The 20,289-nt window shown below is 38.8% G+C and overlaps 2 protein-coding genes across 6 annotated transcripts in view; one reads left to right on the top strand and one right to left on the bottom strand.

The window, feature by feature from the left end:
• Positions 1–3,154: 3,154 nt before the first annotated feature.
• LOC127371044 (nuclear receptor coactivator 5) lies at positions 3,155–13,853 on the top strand. 3 transcript variants are annotated; one of them, XM_051413612.1, is made up of 11 exons: positions 4,182–4,242; positions 5,826–6,037; positions 6,310–6,417; positions 9,103–9,166; positions 10,738–10,959; positions 11,045–11,166; positions 11,324–11,455; positions 11,625–11,873; positions 12,002–12,206; positions 12,391–12,482; positions 12,729–13,853. In XM_051413612.1, exons 2-11 carry the CDS (start codon positions 5,869–5,871, stop codon positions 13,289–13,291), a joined length of 1,926 nt encoding a protein of 641 aa, XP_051269572.1. In that variant the 5' UTR covers positions 4,182–4,242; positions 5,826–5,868; the 3' UTR covers positions 13,292–13,853. The 3 variants fall into 3 exon arrangements, with proteins under 3 accessions (XP_051269573.1, XP_051269572.1, XP_051269571.1); XM_051413611.1 differs by having other exon boundaries at positions 5,777–6,037; XM_051413613.1 differs by lacking the exons at positions 5,826–6,037; positions 6,310–6,417 and adding an exon at positions 3,155–3,168.
• The window catches only part of slc12a5a (solute carrier family 12 member 5a), a 153,858-nt gene continuing 147,422 nt past the window's right edge, over positions 13,854–20,289 (bottom strand). For all 3 annotated transcript variants that reach the window (XM_051413599.1, XM_051413600.1, XM_051413601.1), the window contains exon 26: positions 13,854–20,214. In XM_051413599.1, the coding sequence (XP_051269559.1) occupies positions 20,123–20,214 (92 nt within the window). In that variant the 3' untranslated portion in view covers positions 13,854–20,122. The remainder of the gene's footprint in view (positions 20,215–20,289) is intronic.

Raw genomic sequence — 20,289 nt, 5'->3', positions numbered from 1 at the left:
AAAAATTATAATTTGAAATGTAAGATTAAAAACTATTTTTTTCCTGTTCTGTACATGCACGTGTGGGATGTTGGAGGGTAATTAATCTGCAGACAGGATGGCTAAAAGAAGTTGGATGAATATGGGAATGGCTATAACTATAAAGTACAAAAGACCATTTGAGCACAGAGCGTTAAAGGAAGAGGAGGAGGTAGTTTTATCCAGATTAAGGTTTTTATAACACTGCTCTAAATAATCCAGATTAAGGTTTTATCACACTGCTCTAAATAAGAGACGGTTTCTTTTATGCGGACCACGTAATAATGCACTTTGTCAAACAGATGAAGAAATGTTTGAGGACAGATGATTATTAATAGAGATACGGTGTGGGGAAACAGAGGTAATACATTTCTCAGTAAACGGATAAATATAATAATATAATGTATTTATTTTGTTATTAAAGACCAATGTAAAGTAACTCCTGTCCTACCTACTCCAGTACAGCAGGTGGCGGTATGCCTCTAAAAGTTTATATTGCAATCCGCCAAAAATAAAAAAAAAAAAAGAAGAGCATTTTCCTGAGAGCACCGTGAAATATCTCCGAGGCTGTGGGTCCACCTGAGCTTCTATAAACCGAAAAAGAGGGGGGGGGGAGAGGGGTTTTTTTTTTTTATGAGGGGTGGGGTGGGGGGTTTTTTTTTTTTTTTGGGGTTTTTTTTTTTTAGGGGGGGGTTCTCTTTTGGTTTGGGTTTTGGGGTTTTTTTTTTTTTTTTTTTGGTTTTTTTTTTTGGCCCCCCTTTTTCTCCGCCTTTTTTTTTTTGGGGGGGGGGGGGTGTTGGGGTGGTGTTGTGTGTGTGTGTGTGTGTGTGTGTGTGTGTGTGTGTGTGTGTTTGGGTTTTTTTCCGTCCTGGGGACAACAAACTGTTTACACAGTCACGTCATGGGGACCTCTAACAGTATGGGGACGAAAATAGGTCCCCTAAAGGGAAACTCTTTTAAATGAATGCAGGAGTCTATCTGAAGGTGCCTGTGTGGTTTTTAGCTTTGGCCCATTGGGCATGTTTTCCAGTTAGTGTGTGTGTGTGCGGGGCATGCTTCGCCCTTACTGTATGAGCTGGTAAGGCACTCACGTTCCACACACACAGATTTCAAATATGGTATGTTACCGCCCACTTCCTGGTCCCCATTAAGAAGGATTTTAGGAGCAAACACAATTTTCAGTGTTTAAAGGGAGCATCGAAAGGCTCTTCAATTAAAGATGTTTGTCAATAAAAGAGAACTACAACACCACAAGGTAAGCAATATTATCTTATTTACTTACTTGCTATAATCATTATTTGTATAGATGACCATTTTAAACACTAATGAGGTTAATTAGTGTTAATTAGTTAGTAGGAGAGCTAGTTAGCTTTAATTAGCAACAAAGGCTAGTGTAACTACAAATTTACAATGTTTACTAACAATGTTTTAGCTTTCCTGAAAGCTACTGTTAGTTGTTACATGATGGATGGATTCTGTGCATTTCAAGGAGTTTATACCAACTAAAAAAGTGAAATATTTTTCAGTGTGTAACAGAGAAATTTAAAATACATTTCCAGGTAATGAATTTAGTAATATATAGAGGTGTAACTTAATCCTAGGTATATATAGGTGAGATATATTATAGAAAAATTGTAAAGAGATGTTTTGATGATTTAAAGCAAGCTGTCCATGTTAAGAAAAGTGCATCTGGACAGGTATTTTGGGACCTGAGCTTGACAAGGCTGCAATTTGATGTTTGTATCTTTAAAGTGACTAGTAAGTGATTCCACATGCCTCCTCTACATAAATGGGTCTGATTGATTTTACTACCAAAAAAGTAAACTTAGCTTACTTATAATTATTAATATTATTTTATTATTAAAAATGAATAATTTAGAATAGGGCATGGCAAGAAGGAAGGCATCTGACACTGAGCCGACAGGAAAGGGCGAGTATGGGGAAAAAGTTATAGACTAAGCCTTGAACACCCACACAGTTTTTCAGTTTATCTTGCTGATTATTAGTCTTCTTGGGACTGTATGGGTGTGTATACTTATTGATTGACATCTTCCTGAGTCTTCTGTCAGCTTTGTCACACCTGTTAGGCAGGACAAAATATACCTTCACCATTCTATTGGAGATTTAGATTTGTGACCTCATGGAGTTTCATCAAAGCTAAGCCCACCTAAACCTGAGCAAGGTCTAATCAGCCATAATAACTGAAAACACTGTGTGGATGTTCACTTAGAGCCTCTAATTGTATTGTAATAAACTAAAGCCAAAGCTGTCTCATTAAACATTTCTCTGCAGTTTTAAATGCACAAGGTCAGTCCTCTTAAGGATGCCCTTCAGCATGTTCACTTCATATACATATTGAAAATGATTTTAACATTTAATTGCAAAACTTCAGGATGCATTAATAACTTAGGTCAATAAACTGATCAAATCACTAATAATTGCATTGTGTTTTAGGACATATTGCACAACTAATTAACATTCTAATGTCCTGTTTTTTTAAAATGTATTACTTTGTCTTACAGGACGTGGTGTATTTGCCCTATCTTCATTCTTCAAAGGAGATTTTGTACTGGAATACAGAGAACATGATAATGATGCAGAATCTCAAAGGAAAGGTGCATTTATCACTCATCATGTGTTCATTCATGCTTCATTCAAGTGAAGAAACATGGTGGTAAATTTTACATTACACTAAACTATACTCCTTATGCTAAACCATAATAATCTCCTTACACTAGCTCATATTAAAAAAGCACATTTTATACATAAACAAAGTTACATACACTATAAAGCTTTTTTTTTTTTTTTTTTTTTTTTTTTTTTTTTTTTTTTTTTTTTTTTTTTTTTTTTTTTTTTTTTTTTTTTTTTTTTTTTTTTTTTTTTTTTTTTTTTTTTTTTTTTTTTTTTTTTTTTTTTTTTTTTTTTTTTTTTTTTTTTTTTTTTTTTTTTTTTTTTTTTTTTTTTTTTTTTTTTTTTTTTTTTTTTTTTTTTTTTTTTTTTTTTTTTTTTTTTTTTTTTTTTTTTTTTTTTTTTTTTTTTTTTTTTTTTTTTTTTTTTTTTTTTTTTTTTGGGTTTGGTTCCCCTGTGTTGTTTTTCCTTCTTTGTCTTTTTTTTTTTTCTCTAAACCTGAGACACAAAACCACGTTGAAGGTGAGTAAACGCGTGTTTTTTCTAAAATATTATGTTTATTTTATTTTGGTTTTTGAAAATGACGACATGTGCCGTGCACCGTGTTCCTTAACGGAGCTAGGTGGCTAACTGCGAAGCTAACTCCGCCGTTGGGTCTCGAGCTAACGCTAAGTAGCTAACAGCTGACGTCAGTGTAGCCACACGTACATCGCAGCATCATCACTGTCAGCGCACAGGTGTGTGTGTGTGTGTGTGTGTGTGTGTGTGTGTGTGTGTGTGTGTGTGTGTGTTTGAAATGTGTAAAAAAATAGTGTGTGTGTGTGTGTGTGTGTGTGTGTGTGTGTGTTAACCTCATGCGCAACTCTTTTTGCATAAATTTACCTTGTAACAATTGCACATGTTCAGTGACCACACTGCACACCATATTTCACTCTATTGCACATTGCATATAGTGTATATACTTTAATTATAGTTTTTATATTTCCTGTTATTGCTTTATTATGTTTTTCTTTTAGTTTTTCACTTTTCTTTACTATTAAATTCCCCAGGGCTGCTGTTTCAAACTTTAATTTCTCCTCTTATCTTAAATTTAATATATATTTTTCATTGTTACTCAAGAGTTTTAGTCCACTTTGAGTTCTTTGAGGATCAGTCGGGTCTCATTTAATGTTATTTAATGTTCAGTGTTCCTGTACAAATGTCTCACACACATACCAGCAGCCTGTTGCACCAGCTGTGTGTAGGCTCTCTCCAAAGTCAACACACTAGTTACTCTGTAACTAAATCGGCTACTAAAATTGGTTGCTCTACGATTATTTGGGGCATAATTTAACTAGTTTGGCTGTAACCTTCACCATGGTTACCATATGCATTACGGTAATATAGGCTACAGGAACCGGGAGAGGTGGAGTGAAATGTCTGTGCAGGTGCAGGCCTCTAAATTGGATAAAATAATATATTGATTTTATGCATAGACTAAATACGGATTCAGGTGATTGTGTAAAGTGATTAATGACTCTTTGTTTTCCTTTCAGACGCTTTGGGGGTTTCTAATTATGTGGACACAGAATCCAGGGCGTCCAGGTTCAAGTTAAGGTATGTAAGCTGTGGGGCTGCTCCATAAAAATAATGATGTACGTTTCCTCCAACCTTAAATATAATGTAACACAAATGTCTTCACTCTCTTATATCAGTTTGTAAAGTAAATTATTTTGTATTGTGCCACCTAGGCCACGTACAACATCAGTTTAACCCTTTTTGAGAACGCTGGTTTGAGCAAAAAAAAAAAAAAAAATTTAGATTTTTGCATTTTCATGGTTGCTGTAAGCGTATAATTTCATTTCATTAATGTAAATTTTCCTCAAGACATTTTTATTATTTCAAGAGAAGAAGATTATTTGAAGATATGCTGCATTTCTATTTGCTGAAAACTGTTGTCTGCACAGCTACAGACCTAACGGGGCAACTTATCAGCTACACAAAGCAAAGATGGGATGGACAGTGTGACTCTAAAACTTAGGGAACATTTTGAATTCCTGACTCTGGAATTGTAACTTTTTATTGCCAAGAGTCCATTTTGAAATTGTGGAAGCAGAGTTTCACACCGGAGAGTTGATGCTGTATGTATCTCTGTGGGTATCAATGCTATTTGACCCACAACAACAACAACCGCACTGTGTTTTCATCATCGACTCAAAGCGTTTCACACAACCAGTTCAGCTATTTATGTCTGCGCAGGAACACTTTCTGAAACAGCTGTTATGGCCTGTTAACTTAAAACGGGTCAGGAAGCGTGTTTTCACTGGTTAAGAAGCAAAGAAACGTGGTGCATTTTATGTCATAGTTACATCTGTTTTATACTGGAACAAATTAGGTAGCAAATTTATATCATGGTGCATTCTCTACAGGTGTGTCATTTATACCGGATATACCTCCTAGGACAAAGTTCTCATCATGAGAATCGCTTCAGGATCGCGTTGGCTTACATCACCTCAAATGTCTAGCTTTATTAAGACAGACTGCATCTTTCATTCTCGGTTTTTGCCTCAAGATTTCAATCTTGGAAATGCATTACCGAGAATGAACGTAACCCAAACAGATACACGTGGAATTTGGTCTGTGTTGGGAAATATATAGACGTTAACACAATTCGCTGCCTGTTGAACACCTCTGGACCGAGTGAACAACTGCTTCAAACAAGATTTTATCAGAAACCTTTCACAAGGGAAAAATCGTCCATTGCATCAACGAATTTGCATAGCGGATTTGCAGTTAGTTATATACTCAGCATTAATAATCATACATTGATGTCCCAGTACTGTCCCTTGTGCCATAATGGCAACTCTCACATACATAAAGGTCCAATGCAGAGTAAAATAGAATAATATCCTGCAAAGCAAATGAGCTCCAGAAATCTGAGGGACTCATTCAAAAATGTTTTTTTAACACGTTTCGGAAAAATTTGCGATTTAACCAGCATATGAATGTTTGCTACATTTCAAAATGAATTTGCCACAGCATTTCATTGTCTAAACTTTGATGTGACTTTGACCTGCAACTACTGCTTACTTAAACTTTTTATCCTTCCAAGGAATTTGATCTCTTCTCTTAATTCACTGACATGTTTCAGGATCGTGGACGACAATTTAAAGACGCTAACGAACACATTTTTTTTCAAGCATTTGAGACATACGAAGAAAGAAACCATTAAACTTGGGAGTTATGTCTCGCCGAAGAAGCCGCAGCTCATCACCAGGGCGTTATTCACGCTCCTGCAGCAGTAATGATCCCCGAGATTTGGAGAGAAGAATTTTTGTTGGGAACTTGCCGACTTCCGACATGGAAAAGAAGGATTTGGAAGACCTGTTCACCCCGTACGGGAAGATAGTCGGTCAGTAAACGCAAATAAGTTGTCGATTATAATTAATTTATATAAATTTGAACATCTCCAGCCTTTTAGGTGATGGGAAAAAAACATTTATTTTGCAACCTGAAGTGCGAGACTTAGTAACATTAACTTGAGTCGTGTTTTTTCATGAAATACAAGCATGTAAAATTTGTAATGATGTGCCCACAAATCATTTTTAAAGTGGGTAAATGGGTAGGTATCCAAAATGTTCTTCAAAATGATCCTTTTTACCACTCAAAATGTTCCTCTTCCAGGCGTATCCATGTTTCGTGGGTTTGGATTTGTACAATTTGAACGCATTGAGGAAGCCGAAGCTGCAAAGGCTGCCCAAAAGGGTCGAATATATAAAGGTTATAAAATAGGTAAGCCTTAACTACAGTAGGTGTGTGGCTAAAGAAGATAGATTGTTATTGGTGCACAACGAGCAACGTAACATACTTCAGTTTTTCCTTTTTCTGTGGAAAATGTTGATTGGGCTAGGCATGTCACGATAACCGATACTTCGGTACCAAGTAGATACCAAAATTCTGAAAATTATATTCCTATAAATACTGTAGTCGGCTGTTAAATGCCACAAAAGAACATGTTGAAGACGGCAACAAGCGCAGCTATACAGATCATTTTCAATTCAATTAAATTTTATTTGTATAGCGCCAATTCATAACAGAAGTTAGCTCAGGACACTTTTCAAATAGGGCAGGTCTAGACCGAACTCTTTATAACATTATTTACAGAGACCCAACAGTACCACCATGAGCAAGCACTTGGCAACAAGGGCAAGGAAAAACTGCCTGTTAAAAGGCAGAAACCTAGGACAGACCCTTCGGCTCTAGGTAGGTGGTCGTCTGTCTCGACCAGTTGGGGTGAGAGAGAGAGAGAGAGAGAGAGAGAGAGAGAGAGAGAGAGAGAGAGAGACAGAGAGACAGAGAGACAGACAGACAGAGAGACAGACAGACAGAGAGACAGACAGACAGAGAGACAGACAGACAGACAGACAGACAGACAGACAGACAGACAGACAGACAGCAACAACAGTATTGGCAATGGCAATCTAGCAGCACCATGGCAGGAGGCTCCACCAGGATCGATAAGAACCTCATTTACTAACAAAACCTTCGTGCACAGTGCTCCGCTGCGCTCAGCAGAATACAGTTCAGTCATGTAACTCGTGTAACGGCTGCACTGAAGCAACAAACTCTGCAGGACACTTTTTAAAGGGAGAGAGAAATTTCCTCCGAATAGCTACAAGATAGACTTTGTTAGACTTTTAGTTATTTAGTATGAAATGTATAAATGTATAACATTAAGGAACAGCTTTTTGCAGGTTTTTTCCCCCCTTAATGCTATGCAGAGCTATTCATCTGAATTATTAAAAAATACAAGTATTGGATTCAGTATCAGCGGATATTAAATGGGGATTGGGGGCAAAAAAAATTACCCTGGTATTTAATTGTTATAGAGAATCGTGGAATTTCACTGGTATTGGTATCGACTACTGAATTGATGGTATCGGGACATGCCTAGATTGGGCATGATGGTGTTAATCCTGAAGATAATCCTTTTTTGTGGTTTTAAAACACCAGCAAAGAGAAATTATCCATTGTTCTATTTTAAGGATAAACACTTTACCAATGGTTTTTTTGAAAGCTAGAGATTCCCTTTATTCATTTAGTCAAAGGACCAGTGTGTAGGATTTAGTGGCATCTAGCGGTGAAGTGTCAGATTGCAACAAACTGAATACGGTTGTATTTGACGACCTGGCAATGAAAACCAGACTGTGAAGTGTGAAGGAGAAAGTACGGTGGCCTGCAGCCCAGAGCTGGTCCTGACCTCCTTGGGGCCCTAAGCAAAATTCTGCTAGGTTGCCATCCAAACAGAATGAGGTATAAACAAGTAATATTTATGTCTGAATATTAACAGAAAATATAAATGTAGAAAATAATAAATACTAAAAACTGAGATCTGGCTCTGCTGCCTGGTATTTAATCGTTAATATCTGCATCAAGCTTATTCAAACTGGCTCCTCCATATTTCCTTTTATATATTTTCTATTATTATTGTTAGTATTATGCTTGACTGAATACTTGATGGTTATTAACTGAGAGATGTGCAACCATATTGCCCAGAATGCTGAGTTAATCAACTTTTAAATTCAATATTTAATCAAAAGTCAATGTCAGTCCATTGTTAACCCTTGACTGAGAGACTAGATGATCATTATGTAATTTTAAATAACGTGCGTCTGAGTGCCACCACGACGTGGACTCCTCCAAAGCGACCCGTGGTGTCTGTAGATGGAATCAGCTCATTCTAAGGTAATGAAAACAAAACGATTCCTCTATTCAGGTGATTACACACTAATGAAAACATACGAATGAATATTATATTCCGTTTCTAACAAGAGAGCCTCCTAAATGTTACACACTGGACCATAAGTACAGGGCTAAAATGATCTGTTATGTTAAACACCAATTTAATGATGTGATTGTGATATGTTGCATCCAGTAGATGAAAGTGGAACTCTATGCTTGCCCACAACTAAGTTCACAAAGTGTAGGTTGTATATAATTTAACCTCAAACCAAATTAGATTGGACTAGATTAGCTTTGCTAATTTTCTACTTAGACCTTTCTTTTTATAGACATAAAACAAGTGCATTATTAAATTGCTGCAAAGCCTGAATCTTTGACATTTCAAATTTTATTTGCAACACTGTCTTAGAATTTTTCTCATCTTGGATTTAAGTGTCCGCGTTTGTGAATGCCAAAGTTGAAGTTCAAGCTTTGCTAATGTGAGCCAATTTCGCAGGGGACAAAATAATTGATTAATTTCATTCCATCATTTGTTCATCTGAAACTCAATTTGAGTCTCGAAACTCGACTCAATTTTCTGCATTTTGACTCCCGTCCAGTTTGGATTTTCAAGCTTGGATATTGGAGCTCATTTGGATCGTGGATGTTTTGGCGCGGCCAGTCCATTCTGCGTGAGCGCATAAGCTGATTTACATGTCACTGTTATGTTCAACGTTTGGATTGATTTATTTTCAGATGTAAATATGGCAGTGGAGCGACGGCAAGCTAAACCTCAATCCCAGCAGAGCCCTCCACGAAGGTAAAGTAACGCGAAATGGGTGTGAAGAACTTCCATTGCCTCTAAGTTGCGGGTAAACCACCCCCCCACCCCACCCCCCCCCCAAAAACCCCAAAACGTATAACTTTTTCCTCAGCTTTTATTTCTACCAGTGGTGAAGTCCACTTGATGAAAGCTGGCGTACCAATAGATCTTTTCAGCGCTTGTGTTCTCTGCGTGATTTTGTCCTGCATTTCATTTTCTAAAACAAATACGTAACTTTACGGCTGAAGGAAATGTAATGTCAGTCCCACCCTGCCCCATATCTATTGAGCAGGTTCATGTCCTACAGCATGGCCTGTAACTAATTAGGTGTGTACATTAAAACCATATTTAGTCTAAAGAACAGCTGCCCTAAAGCCAACCATGTTTTAAAAAACAGATGTTGATTTAGGCAACTACAATAATAATAAAATGTAAAGGTACTCTTTGAAGTATGTCATGAACACATGACAACCAGTGAAATAACGTAAACTCTTCGTATTTGGTAGAACTGTATCCTGTAATCTGCACGTTGCTCCATTGTGCTACTTGTGGTCATAAACTTCACAGGGTACCTTTTTATAAAAAAAAAAAAAGCACATTACCAATGTTGGCCAGTTGTTGTGGGTCTTACTGACTGAAGTTGAAGCGTTGTTTCTTCTGTGTGGTGGAACTGTAATTAGTTCATAGCTTGCAATTTAGACACTTGAGATTTTTATTCAATCCAAGTTGTGTTTAAAACCAATCCCTTTTCTCCTCTCTTCTTTGACTGCAATTAAAAACGTTTTGAGGTCAAGGGGAAGACAAATCATGAGAATTAAGCAAAACATACACTTCGATGAGAACCAAAGAACTGTTGACAACTTCTGAAACTGAGAGTCCTTTTGTCTCTTTTAGATATGTTCAAGCAAAGAATTGTAGGGAAGCCTCTTTTTAGTAAATAATGGTCCTCTGTGTCCTACCCTAAAGGCAGCAAAAACCCATCCACTTTTTTCTTGAGAAAAATTGAAACGTGTATTTTTTGCATTTTTGCAACTTCATATTTGCCGCGTTGAAACGTGACTTACTGAAGAACAAAAGACAAATCATCAAAAGGCAAATGAGATAAATGCGGGAAATAAACCGCCTCAATCCAAAAGGTTCAATGGCCATGGTACCTGCGTAGTTTATGGTCAAAGAACCTGAAATTGCTGACAAATCAATATTGTTGCGTAAACGGATCACTGGACGATTTCAAAGGACGCTTATCGGAATCCCCTCCTGGACTGCATTTGTGCTAGTTCCCTTTACGAACACAATGGTTGTTTTCTGTTGCTCTGCTTGAGTTGTAGAAATATATTTATATTCCATCTTTTCATATTGAATAATTATAATTTATTAAATTAACACTAGCCAAATGGTTGTAAAATATGCAAGTGGCTGGTAGATTTGCTACACTCACCAGCCCAGTACAGTACCAACTGTAGGCCTGTCCTCACTGGTTGTGGACAGAAGTTCCTATCACTTTGTAGTATTTTATAGACAACATAAACTTAAACCTTCCACTCACTAATTGATAACTTTTCTCCCAGGGCCCCGTATAGCACTTATGGGGACAGCAAAGATCCTCGGCCTCGGTCACGTTCACCTGTTTACGGGCGTGATGGACGTGAGCCTCGGGACAGCCGTGAAGGGAGGGACCCAAGTAGAGAGCCGCGGCCAGGTAGCCACTCTCGTGACAGCGATTATCGGTACCGAAGCTCAGAGAGCAGAGACAAGGACCTCAGAGGTGATTCACGGGATCCTGCATACAGGTGACTAATGACAATCAACCCTTTAGTTCCTAGTTCCTAGTTCAGTGGTTACATGTTTGTCTGAACCTGACATGTTTCCATACAGCAGAAGTGACTATGACCGATACTACCGCAGTGGCAGTGGTGCTGAAGACTACTACCGGAGGAAGGATGAACCCTACAGGGACCCTTACAGAGATCCCTGGAACGGACGGCGTGAACCAGAGGGTATGTGTACTCTGTACTCAACCACCTTGGAGTAGTATTATATACTACGTAATATACTTGTTTCCCAGTTTATCTGTAGTATTAAACTATTGAAGGTGTATTCAAGTGCTAAAAATTATACCGACGTTACAATTTACAATCACCTCCTCCTCTGTAGATGATCGTGCTCGACCAGAAGAGCGTCGGCGTAATGAATTGTATCGACAGTACTATGAAGAACTCCAGCGGCGCTACGACACCGACCGTCCTGTTGACTGCTCTGTGATTGTCGTCAACAAGGCACAAAAGTATGTCCACTCTCCGTTCTTTACAGGAAACACAGATCTGGGACCAGAAACGCATCTGTAAATATTTGATCGGTACATGGAATGTTTTCATTTCATATCGCTCGTGTGTGTGTGTGTGTGTGTCTGTCTGTCCCGTGTGTGTGTGTGTGGTGTGTGTGTGTGTCTGCCCGTGTGTGTGTGTGTCTGCCCGTGTGTGCTTGTGCTTCAAAAACAACTGTAGGGAGTATGCTGAGACGGTCGGGCGGAAAGTCCGTGATTTGGGGATGGTGGTGGATCTGATCTTCCTCAACACAGAAGTGTCACTAACCCAGGCACTGGAGGATGTAGGCAGAGCCCGCACTCCCTTTGCCATCATCATTACCCAGCAGCACCAAGTCCACCGGTCCTGCACTGTCAACATCCTGTTCGGCACACCGCAAGGTGAGGCAAGACCACAAATTGAAACTGTTAGTTGGGGTCTCTCCTGGTCGATACAAAAGTAAAGAGGAAAGGTGCATCTGTTTTGTTCCCAATGCCAACGTTGTTGTTGTTTTTTTTTATTGTCGTAGAGCATCGAAACATGCCGATGCAGGATGCTATGATGCTGGTTGCCCACAACTACGACACCTACAAAGTTGAAAACCGGGAAAAAGAGCGCGAGGAGATCGCCAGAAAGGCTGCCAAGATGGCGGATGATGTGTTACTCAGGGAGGCTGACAGAGAGAGCCACCCCATTTCAGTGCTCACCACTGTCACACTGCTGTCTGAAAACAGGTATAAAACAGTTTTAATATCTTTGTCTAAAAGTGTAATATCTGGATTTACTATTACTTGGATTTACTATGTAGTGTAAGTTTTTTATCTTGTAAAACTCAATCTGTCCTTGGCTTTTCACCATTGTTTTAAAAAATCTCCACTCTTGAAATAATGATTTTCTTTCTGTGTGGTTGCCGGGTAGATTTATAACCCCAGAGGAACTGGATGGCCTCATTGCGTACCTGAAGGACAAAAGAGCCCGGCTTCTACGAAGCGCTGCAGAACCTCTTACAGGTAGGAGGAAAAAGTGTCATATTAAAGGATAGGTCTGTTCCTGAGATATTGCCCACATGCCCGTATGAGTATTTGGTGTCTGTCCTCAACCTTCCTGTGATACTGGCCCTGAAGAGATCCTTCCTAAAGTGCTTTCAAAATTGTGCATCCTGGCATGTGAATATTTTAACATACAGTTTAAAATGTCCTCTTCTATTGCAGTATTGTTGTTAGCAGAGCAAACTAACTGAACCTGTCGCCCTACAGCTGCAGTCCATGTTGCAGCTCCTGCGGCAGCACACCACGACATTACAGCCTCTGCTGTGGGACTGCCTCCTCCATCGCATTCTGCTCACGCCCCCCAACAGTCCAGCCACCTCGGCCTATCAGCTGGTCCCAGTGCTCCAGCTAACCCCAGCCATCAGCAGGACTTGCAGGCTAAAATCCTGAGCCTGTTCAACAGCGGGGTGTCAGCAGGCGCTGGTGGTCTGTCTGGCGCCTCCCAGTCGCAGGGCTATGGCTCTCTTGGTCAGCACTCTTCCCAGAATCCACCCCGCCAAGCCATGCCTGGCCTCCCATCTGGATCCCAGGGTTATGGTACCCCACCAGGCCGCATTCAAGTTGCACCAGGTGGTCCAAGAGCCCCCACTTCTGCTTCAGGTATCAATTTTGACAACCCAAGTGTACAGAAAGCTCTGGACACGCTCATTCAGAGCGGACCATCTCTCAACCACCCGATGGGCACCGGCACCTCTCAGCAGCCACCTCCTAGGGCAGCACCTGGCATGGGCCAGGTCCCGCCTATGTCCATGTATCCTCGACATTACTGATTACTTCTCCTAATGTGAACTGGAACCACTCGGCCCATTTTAGATTTCCAAGGGGCAATATGAAGTGAGCAGACCGAAATGCTTCCAGACGCAGTTGGATTGACCTACAACCAATCAGAGCAACGAAACATGTGATGTAGCATATTTGGTAAATTAATTCATACAAATCCAACAGCTGTTTGTTCCTTTAGAGAAAATGTCCCTTCCAGTTTGTTTAATGACATAAATAGATAACGCATCAATAGTCTGTGCAGTGAATTTACCAGGTATATGTAAGTAGATGGTAGACAGATGTTTTGTAAAAGCTTTTAAGATTTTATTTCATTCAGCTAATTGAATTTGACAACTTGTCCAGACCACCTACAGTTCTGTATTTTAACCAGCTAGAAGATCAATATTCATTCTTCTTACATGTGAGTTAAACTATACAGTTTGATGTGTGTGAAGTATATTTTGGTTTATGATGAACTTTTTCATTGAAGATCTGTTGTTTTATAGTTTCTTTTAAATTTATAACATTTCCATTGTCAAAACAAGAAATGATTAAAAACTCAAGACACAATTACTGTAATAAAATGGTATTGGTTTATTGCATTTTGTGCTGACAAATCTATAAAATGGAACGGGTATCGCCAGAAGCCATAGAGATATAAGCATTTGAAATGTAAGATAAAACTACTTTTTCCTCTTTTTAATGTACCATGAAACACAATAGAGAATAATACATGTTTTTTTATTTTAGAATATTTAACTTACACTGACACAAAAGAAACACCTCCACACTAACTGTATTTGATTTATTTACACGTAGCCCCCTCCCACCCCCGCCCCAGCGGTTACAAGTGCACATGTACACACATACACACTCCCACAGAACTGAAAGGAACACACTACGTCTTTACCATAAGACTAGGTACAGTATCAAGGAAGAGTAATGAACGGTTCTGAATGGAAAAAAAACCAAAACATTTTCATATATCTGAAATTTGATACAGGTGTGTCTTTGTGTGTATGCTGTATATATCATCTATATCTACATCATTACATTTTTCAGGCATCCATACAAAATGTTTCCCACAACTCCAGTGAGTTAAACGCAAGATTCCTCTTAAGGGAGGTGGTTATTAAACTAAATACTGCATTTTCAAAGGCCATAAAGCGTTCACGGTAAAAGACATTAGGGTGGAAATGCTCTTATTCCCAAGACTTAAATGAGAAGATCGATACCATTTATGTTTGTTGGATAAATTTGAAGCTGCCACCCACAGCCGGCTAACTTAGCTTAGCACAAAGACTGGATACAGTTCTCCTGGTTCTGTCCAATAACAGAATACGCTATCTACACCTCTGAAGCTCAATAATTAAAACATTTCTTTAAGCCATATAAAAACTGAAGAGTAAAAACAATAAATTGTTGTTTTTATGAGGAGTTTTTGAACCAGACTGTACCAGTAACTTCATGGAGTCTGCTGGTTTCCTGGCAACAGTCAAACCAAGATATAACCTAATCTGTAAAACGGTCAAAGAGGGACATAAAAGAACAATTTAATATTTATACTTAATACACTGAATAGATCCACAGACTGAAAAGTGGGTAAATTTACAGTTTGGGCTTTTTCATGCAACGTCCAACAAACTGGATTACCAGCCTCCCTTGGAATACTTTGGCACTTCCAGTTGTCTAAATTTTAATATGTTGAAACAATACATTTGATCTATTAACTAATAATTGCTACAATCTTTTTTCGTAAGAAAGTAAAATATATCGTCTGCGTTTAATTCACTGGAGCACACATTTGCACACTTTCATTTATGTAGTTAACTGAAATATACTTTGGTAATCAGTTCATCTGCAGGTAATATTTGACACAATGAGAGGACCTTGTCAACAAATCCACCATAAAAAATAGAATCTTGTACTATAATAATATTCATCTTGGATACAATGATTGGCCAGTCCTAAGGAAAGAGAAAAAAATAAATCATACTACTAGAAAGAAAAGTTTCTAACTGATATAAACAAAAATACTTTTATACCACAAACACCCAATATATTTTCAATACACCTTGTTCAGGGTAATTGCATGCATGCACTGAGTTACACAACATAACTGGAGCGGGGCTCTGCTTGCACTGCATGGATAGCCTACTTGAGTTCTTCTCATCTGACTCCCAGAGATCGACTGTGTAAAATATAAGTGCAGCTGTTGTTTCTACCTCCAACATCAGGCAACGTCTGTCTGATGCACTTCTGTGAAAATATACTGAAGGGTACGATCTTATCTCAGCTACAGACGGTGCCCTCGCTGCCATAATCTGGGATTTGTTTTTGTTTATTTTCTCTGTTGGTGTCTGAACAGGACAGCCTCCTCAACCCGGTAACAGATGTGTTTCAGAGCCCTTAATATCCATTTAAGGATGGAGACTGGGTAATGATCACCGGCAAGTGTGTCTCATGCTACAGTTGTGCAGGCGAAGGATCTGATCTAAATCATGGATCAGTTTGGGGAGGGGGGGGAGAGGGGACGTGCTGGTTTCTAAGTCGACTATCTTGTGTTGTCCAAGCAGAGCCGGTAACCAGAATTGGAAGCGCGAGTTTTATATTCTTTGATCATTTTTCAGAATTATACTGCAATCACATTTAAAATACAGAGCTGGGGTGGTTTTAGTTGCTGGGATGGGGGAGGCCAAGGGATTTTGGTGGGGGGCAGATGGGTGGGGGTGGGGTGAGGGAGTGGGGGAGGTGGAGGAGGGATTCTGGGAAGGCTCACCTCACAGATTGAGTGACAAGCACTATAAATTGAACAGTTACTATTATTCTTTTTTAAGAAGTTTGGCAAGAGAAAGGAACGTATGTGATGCATGCTAAAATGTCAAATGATTGGATGTAAACAAAATCAGCAGGTAGGTCTCTGGATTATTGCAGTTCAAAACTGCTGCAAGCTGATGGGAAATTAATCATATTTTATAGTCTGAGCCGTCAGACCTTCACAGCTGGCTGTAATACACTCGTGTGCCACCAGAGATCACTGCGGGATAGAGTCTGTTCAGAGCTAGGCTGGCTCTTGTTCGACCCCCCCTCCTCACTCCTGCAGACTGATCCTGTCACAGAGTACCCCCTCAGTGTAAAGTGCTTTTCTGTCTCAGCCACATTTGGGATAAACACTGTAAATCTTTATTGTCTGTAAGACCTGGTGACAAACATTCTGATGAAATTAGATGACTGCTGACACCTCCAGTTGTTTATAGAAAAGAAATAACGTAACTGTGACAAAATGAAGAATGACTAATGTGAGAACAATATTGCACATAATCATACAAAACTCTAAGACTTTGTCCACAGTGATAGAACAGTGTACAACAAAAGACAACACTAGTAGGTTACAGTGTCTCTGACTTAAGTGATATATATTTACAAGGGTGAAATGACCATTTCGAAGGCCCATTCATTCGCAAACTCAAAATCTCCTATTACATAAGACTACTTGAGCAAGATTGAAATATAACAAGTAACAATATAGTGAACTCATACTTTTTTTTATTTTTTGCAAAAGACTTGTTTTCAAGGTCTAGCCATGTCGCCGACTGAGCGGAAAACACTTCTGAGTTCTCAAAATCTGAACCTCAGTGAGAACATCTGACAACCTTTTACCCCACTCTGCACCTTGAACATGTAAGTCATCACTATAGAAACCACTAAAACAAATATTGCCACATAGTACCATGCAAACAGCAATTATAAAACATTTATAATTCAATAAATAAATTCATTTCCAATAAACTTCTCCAATAAACATCAGATATCTTCTCTTTTGAATAAATTTAAAAGGCTCAGTTGATGCAGGCAATGTTGTGGAGACAATCCCAAAAAAGCCATGTTCTTCAAAAACTGATGTGAGCGTTAAACAACCCCTTGGTCAGAGTTAAATGCGACAAGTATATTAAAGAAAATCTTCATCACTTGGCACCCTAACATCTTTGAAAACTAGGAGTGGCTGCTTCTTAAGTATCACAGGTGTCAAAGGTAGGTGTGTTAAAAATTTGCAAACAGTAACATTTAGCAGATAAACCAGAAATATTAATATTTAAACTTATTTTTTGGTGGCTCCTTCAAATTTCTTTAAGTAAACTACGTGAAATTAACCTGTTATCTTAAAATTGGTTCACTTTACTTACGGGATTTAAAGAAGGTACTAATCCAGAGAGCATTTAAGAAAGAAAAAAAAAAGTGTCGGATTTGCCCTCAGTTGTAATATTGCATCAAGGTATTCAGTAAAGTTTTCTAATAAAACAGAAAGCTAACCCTGTTCAGAGGTCACAGGCCAAATGTTTACAGGTACAGCCTTGTCTTGTTTGACAACCACCACCATTGATATGTATGTCTATACCCTTTTCCACTTGATCTTTAATGTTGCTTTAGTCATCTCTATTTACAGTACAAATAAATCTATTGATACTAGCAGCATTCACAACATATGGTCAGACATTCAAGCAACACTAAAAACATTTAATACGGTTTTTAAATAGTTCTAGAAACTAATTTGTTTTGCTTCCCTATATTGTATATACTGTATATATATACGTATTTATTTATATTCATATTTCTACTACAAGTGCAAATGACCAAAAACAGTTTCTTCAAGAAAAAGAAACCAAATCAAAGTAAAAGTGACAGCTGTCCTTGGTCAGAGTGAGATGAATCTGGATTTTTTTTGTTTGTTTTAAAGACTTACGAAATCTACATATACAAAATATATGTGTAAAAAAATAAATAACATGATCACATGAGTCCGGATTTCAAACTATTGCACATTCCTTCCAAGATGCACTTTTTTCCTTTTAAACCTAAATATGATTTGCTCACAAGTCATTCAGTCAGGGACATGTGTGGCTCAAATCTTAATCAATCTAGAGGATATAAAATCTCACTGGAGAGTCTACTGCATAGAGTTCAGTCTTGTGGACAAAGTGAGTTTCCTAGCTACAGAAGCCATTGTCCTCTCTATTTATTTAGACTAGACCCTATAAACAATCGGTCCATAGATGTTCAAAATCTCACCTCGGTAAGAGCTGATATGCCTATTTGAAATCTGAGCGATAGTAGTTTTATGGAGGTTTGAACATCTATTCTTTTATCATCTATAGGGCGACCTTCCAACTACAGTGTCATCACTGTACTAGTTTCATGCAGACACCTCAGTTTCTTTTTTTACCATACTTTGTTCTTTCTGATTTAAGCAATAGAATTTTTGTTCACTATTTCTCTTTGAAAAATACTTTGATATGGCACATTTAATGTATCTAAATTAGGCAAAACAACAATATATCTTTGAGTGACAATCAAAATGACACAACTATTATTTTCTACATGTGTAACATCTGTCTATAAACATAAATACATATTTGTTCTCTAGATGAAAAAATAACATTTAGTATTTTTTTTTTGTATTTAATGAACTTGATGAATTCATCAAAATTTCACTTGTTGCACAGTGGAGGACAGTGCAGGTGCAGTGCTTGTCGAGGTTACAATGACAGTTACCGTAGTGACAGGAGCCTATGCCATCCAATAAATAAATAAATAAATAAATTTTAAAAACAGCTGTCCCTCTGAGCGAAGGAGCGTTTTCTCTCCACTAGAAGCTTTTTAGTATGTCACAAAAATACTACACTCATACTGAACAACGCGTCAGAGCTTGTACATTATTTACAGTGATCCACACGAGGGTCGAGGGGTGCTGGCAATGATAATCTCCTCGGGGGTGGGGTGGGGGGTTTTGTACTGTCTCCCCATTCTGCTGTCACACCAGCCTTCTGCTAGGAAACGCACTATTCACAGTTTAATTACGTGTCAATCTCTACAGACTAAGCTAGCCTTGTTGTATTTTTTTTGGCACTAACAGTGGCCACAGGGATAAACAGCCACTAAGAGATGAACTGAAAGAAGAAATGGGTAGAAAGACGGTGATGGCAGTAACAGAACAAGTGAGGTAAAATCACACACAGTTATAAGGATGTCATGCTAAGGAGTGATCAGATGATCAGTAAAGATAATACCGAAGGTTTGATCCACTTTTCAGTCTTCTTCGAATATCAATGTGAATTTCACAGTTCATACTTAACGACTCTATTCTCCTCCTTCCAGCTGGTGGTCCTGACCGTGGGTAGCAGTGTCTTTTTGCCTTGAAAGATAAATCACATCAAAGACAACAGGCTGGGAGCGCTGCGGGAGGTGTCCGATCACATCGAGGGAACCAAACAGACAATCGTACACTGAGCTCATTTCAGCTGGCTCTCGTTCTTTCCAAGCAGAAGCCGCTGCTATGCCACATTAGTATTTGAAAAAAAAAAAAAAGAATCTGCAGAGATTTAAACAAAGACGGACACACAACATGCATGTGCGCTCACACCTCAGCGAATGACCCGCAACCACCACCTCCTCCTTACCGAGTGACTCCGACTCAATACGAGTTACTACAGTAGATTACAGACTAGCAAAGAAAATAAAAGTCTCTTCAAGAACAAATCTAGATAGCATCTAAATTAGTCTAGAGCCTACGAAAGTTATAGTAGCTTATTGGACTTGAATGAAGGGTTTGGTGGCTGAGCATGTGATACTGCTCATTGGTCTGCTGGGGATGGAGCTGAGGGAGAGGTGCTGAAGCTGGGCCGGGCCGTTGGTTGGGTGTGAGAGGACTATCTTACAGAAATAAACGCATGGGCAACATGATGATGAAGCAGCGTTGAAGAGAGGGTGGGAGTACAGGTGACACAGGAACAGGGCCAAGGGAGGGGTGGGGGTGGGTGGTAGTTGGGGAGGGGACTGCTCTTTCAGGAGTAGATAGTGATAACCTCGCGGCCGCCTCCGCGGACCAGGAGGACCCGGTTGAGACCCTCAGTGAGGACCTCGAGGAACTCCATGTCTGGTAAAGAGGAGTTAAAGAAACTACAGGAAACATTCGTCATTAGTTTTACATACTAAACTTTAACTGACAGAA

Source organism: Dicentrarchus labrax, unplaced genomic scaffold, assembly GCF_905237075.1.
Source record: "Dicentrarchus labrax unplaced genomic scaffold, dlabrax2021, whole genome shotgun sequence".
Taxonomy (NCBI): Eukaryota; Metazoa; Chordata; class Actinopteri; family Moronidae; genus Dicentrarchus; species Dicentrarchus labrax.
The sequence above is the reverse complement of the archived record's forward strand: the minus strand, read 5'-3'. Positions and strand labels throughout refer to the sequence as shown.